This window comes from Poecilia reticulata, unplaced genomic scaffold (assembly GCF_000633615.1).
Source record: "Poecilia reticulata strain Guanapo unplaced genomic scaffold, Guppy_female_1.0+MT scaffold_125, whole genome shotgun sequence".
Classification (NCBI taxonomy): Eukaryota; Metazoa; Chordata; class Actinopteri; order Cyprinodontiformes; family Poeciliidae; genus Poecilia; species Poecilia reticulata.
Genome location: NW_007615013.1, coordinates 230,181 through 234,622, shown reverse-complemented (window position 1 = coordinate 234,622; position 4,442 = coordinate 230,181). Strand labels below are relative to the sequence as shown.

Here is a 4,442-nt window from a genome sequence, read left to right as displayed (position 1 = left end):
GTGTGTGTGCGTGTGTGCGTGTGCGTGTTGCAGGATAACAGGACAATCGTCTCTGCTGGTTTTTGGGGAGATGAAACAGACAAGAGTGCGTCTTTGAAATGCAAAGAGCGGCGCTGCCGGTGATTGGCCGCCGTGTTGAGGAGGAGCTGCGAGTTTTTTCACCGCATTTCATCATCATAATACTCACTTGCACTTTCCCCCCCAGTCCACCCGTTCGCCCCCATCACCTTCCACCCCGCCTCAGCGCTCCAACTCATTCTTTACTTTATTTACCTCTGTGACATAAAAACTCTGGCTAATTAGGGGCTGCTCTGAGATTGCGAGGGTTGTGTGTGTGTGTGTCTGCTTTCACACACACACACACACACACATGTTGTGTAGTGGTGGGCCTGGGGACCAATTTATTTACATGCAGTGGAAGAGGAACAGAGAATTGGAAGAAGGGCTGAAAGGAAAAGAAGGAGGGAGAAAGAGGGAACAGCAGGGAATTCTGGAGAAAACCCAGAGGAAGGAAGAACTGTTCCCAAGGACACACACGACCAATTTACCATTTAGATCGCCCGGTGTGTGTGTGTGTGTGTGTTTCCCAGTATCCTATGTGGTTTCCACCTTCATCAGCAGCCAACTGTTTCCTTTTTGATTTAAAGTAGCTGAAAGTCAAACTGAGGCTGAACTGTTTTATCGTTTTTGGAATGAGGGAATTATTGTTTCTGCTGCTGCAACGATTTTTATTAAAGTTCAAATATTTTCTAGATTTATTGTTGTTTTGATAGACAAACTAAAGCAGAAATGTAGAATAACCAGCTGGTATTAGATGGTGAAGTGCTGATATTCTGAAGTTTTGCTGATTTAACGTTCCTGATGAGCTGATTGGTGGTTAGTCAGGCTATCTGCTGCTGCAAAATCTGCAGTCAGCCATGCGACAACCTGCATTACACAGAGTTCAATTCAGTCTGGAATTTCATATCAGTATTTAGTCCTGGAGAATCTAGAGGGTTTTTTCTGTAAGGAAGGAAAATGTTGACGTCTTCTTTCAGCCAGCTGACCGGCAGAGCAGCTGTAGAAAAATCCATCACAAGGAAACGTTTAGCTGCCTTAAAAGAAGAAGGAAGTTGCTCTCAGTGTCTTCAGAGGGTTTTGTGTGGTTTCCTTCAGTGGTTCTTGCTGCAGCGCCCCCACAGGCCAGGAGGGGAACAGGCTGGTCTGACTCACAGCAGCTGCAGGTGGAGCAGATGTTCTGGTTCCAGTAGAACCGGGTCGACCGGACCATCAGGAGGGGAACAGGTTGGTTTGACTCAGAGCAGCTGGAGGAGGAGCAGATGTTCTGGTTCCAGTAGAACCGGGTCGACCGGACTGAAGGAGGGAACAACAGCCTGGATGTTCTGAATGCAAAATTTTCGAAATGTTTTATCAATAATTATCATTTTGAAGAAAAATTTAAATGGTTTGGACTTTTTTAAGGGAAAGTTATGAAACTGATTTGTCCGATTTTGGTTTTCTGGTTTTCTTCAAGACGTTTTCTCTAATCATTTCTCTGTCTTGTCTCGCAGGCAGGACGCCGGCGACCTCTCTGGACCGATACAAAGGTAGGAAAACTTTTCTCCTCTTCCTGCGCCGCATGCAGCGCCGCATGCATCCTGCAGGGCGGCATCAGAGCTGCGGCGGTTTGCGGGTTTGTTGGTCTGGAAGGACAGAATGATGAGTTGAACTCCTGGACAGGCGAGGAGGAAATTGGAGAGGTGTGACGCGGCGCAGGGTCATTAAACCGAAGCCGTCAGCGCCGGACCCCAGAGGGGAGCTTTAAATAAGGCCCGAGTAAAAATAGCTCCACCTATTCCTCATCTGAGGCGTCGTTAACGGGACAGATGAGGATCCTTCCTGAGCGCCGCCAGTGAGGCGAACGGAGGCGTCTGATTGGTCGATCCTGTTCCAAACTCCAGCAAACAGAGGGATGAGCGCTGTGATGGATTTCCTCTCTTATGACATTTTAAGTCTTTATGAACTGATGTCTGCAGCAGGGAAATGGAGCAGAAAGGAGCAGATCCATTTAGGAGTCTGGATTGTTTGGGGAATAGTTAAAGAATATGCAGTTTTAACGACTTAAAAGATTCACAAAGTTTTGCTTCTACGTTTTTTAGAAAAGCATTTTGGTCAGTTTGAATGTTGGCAGCAACTTTTCCTGCAGGATGGATTCAGATGTCATCCAAGAGTTTGTTAGAGAATCAGGATCGTTTCCTGTTGGTGTGACCTTTGCTCTCTGTGGTAAAACGTCTTTTATCATGAAATATTTAACTTTTAAAAACGTGTCTGTGATTAAAACATGCGTCTTTAGACATTTTCAGGCATTTTTATTGTCACATTTAAGCTATCCGACATAAGATTTAACAAAACTCATATTTTAGCACTCAGACGAGACTTTATGATGAAAACCTGAATGTAAAATCTTGAAACTGGTTCATGCTCAGACCAAATGTTCTGCACAGATCCACAGTTCATGTCCTGCTGGTCCAGGAGGAATATTTCAGGTTCTCACAGTTTTATGTTTCAGTTTCCAGTTTTCCTGTATTTAGTTTGTTTTTCTGCTGATAAACCTTCTTCTTTCTTTTGTTAAAGAAAGTTTAAAATTATGTTTGGAGATATTTGTAATAGACTTATCCTTAAAGATCATTAGTAGATTATTTTGGGGTTAAATCTGTAGTGACGGTTAAATCTGGAGTTTCAGCCAGCTGGCTGGCTGTGCTCAGCAACAGGAGAAACTCACATTTCCAGTGTAATCTAATTAAAACATATACTTACGTAAGCATTAGTAATTATAATATTGTATATTATAATGTGGATAAATTATTTTCCCCAAATATTGTTTTTAAATATTCCAGATTTTGTTTGTCAAACCTGGAAAACTTTAGTTTTGCTTCAAGTTGAGCTGAAATTAATTTGTTCTGCTTGTAATGAGCTACAATATTTATGTCATATTTCTATTATATATTTGTAATTAAATCATTTAGCGACGTCATTCCAGGTGAAGCAGATTCTGCAATCATTGATATTTGTAGCTTTTATTGCTGATTTCTAGTCATGACTGATGTGGATTTTCAGCATTGGGAATGTTTCCAAACGGGAGTTTCAGCCAGCTGGCTGGCAGTGCTCAGCAACGGGTGGGGGAGGGGCAGTGCTACTCCAGGCCTTACACTGTAAAATGAGTTTTAATGTTAAGTTTTAGTGTTTTTATAAAAACGTAGCGAAACTGTTTCAGTTTTTAATTCTGGCTTTGCGCCCCCTGGTGGAGAATCTGTGTTTTATTCAAAACTAGTTTTTTATTTTCAGGTTTACAGGAAGTGAAGCATCATTTTTTTATCTGTTATTTGATTATCTTTTCATCAGTTGTGATATTTTTGTGGTAAATATTTCAACACTTGGCTTTTCTAAGGAACCAAAGTTCTTTTATTGTTGAAATAAAAAGTGCAGCGTTGGCACGGCAACATTTAGGCTTCAATAAATCCGGTTTGATTGGAGTAAAGTAGAAATATTGGTTTTCACATTGTTTTATGCAGAATTACCTCATCTTTCTCACTCTGAGCTCATATATTCATGAGTTCGGACCTGGATCCGCTCCAGTGGGTCCAGAGGCTCAGAACCGAGCCCGGATCCGGCCGGATGCGGCTAAAACCGGAACGTGGAAGAAGAGGAGGAGAATGTGGGAATAATTCAGCTTTTGTTTTTCTGCCTGATTGGAGAAAATGGGCGCGGCAGCAACTGTCAGACACAAACAAACAGCTCTAATCCGACACACAGCTGCGTCATTCTGCAGCGCGTTCGCTTCCTCTGTCTCCACCGCCGCCGTCCAATCGCCTCACACACACACACACACACACACACACACACACACACACACACACACACACACACACACACACACACAGCAGAACTGGGCGTATAATTTGGTCCTGTGTGCTCTCCTCCTCTAATGAAGCTCTCTGGCGGTTTGACTGACACCCGGCTTGTTATTTAAGTGTCTGTTTTGGGCCAGGAGGAAGAGGAGCGAGGAGGAGGAGTGAGGCAGGAATTGGGAGGTTGGGGATAAATAAAAGGGAGACAGGAAATGAAAAAATGGAGGAAAAGAGGGTCGTGGGACTCATAGGGAGCAAATGAAAGAGGGTGGAGAGGAGAGGAAGACAGTTTGGGAGGAGGAAGAGTTGACGGCGGAAATGGGGGTGATGAAGGCTGCGAGGGGATTGTGTGGGTGAGAGTGTCTAATTGCAGGTCTTTGTCCTGATAATGTTCTTTGAAGGCACACAGCTGATAATTAGCCGCCGCGGCTCCTCGGATGCCTTTCAGCTTCGGTCATTATGAGCCGCAAACCCTCCATTGGCTCTGACATGACCTCCACACACACACACACACACACACACACACACACACACACACACACACACACACACACC

General features: G+C 43.9%; 1 protein-coding gene across 17 annotated transcripts in view; it reads left to right on the top strand.

Moving 5' to 3' along the window:
- The window catches only part of celf2 (cugbp, Elav-like family member 2), a 291,608-nt gene that overhangs the window by 126,271 nt on the left and 160,895 nt on the right, over nt 1-4,442 (top strand). For all 17 annotated transcript variants that reach the window (XM_017302941.1, XM_017302948.1, XM_008401604.2 and 14 more), the window contains one exon: nt 1,551-1,586. In XM_017302941.1, coding sequence (XP_017158430.1) covers nt 1,551-1,586 — 36 coding nt within the window. The remainder of the gene's footprint in view (nt 1-1,550; nt 1,587-4,442) is intronic.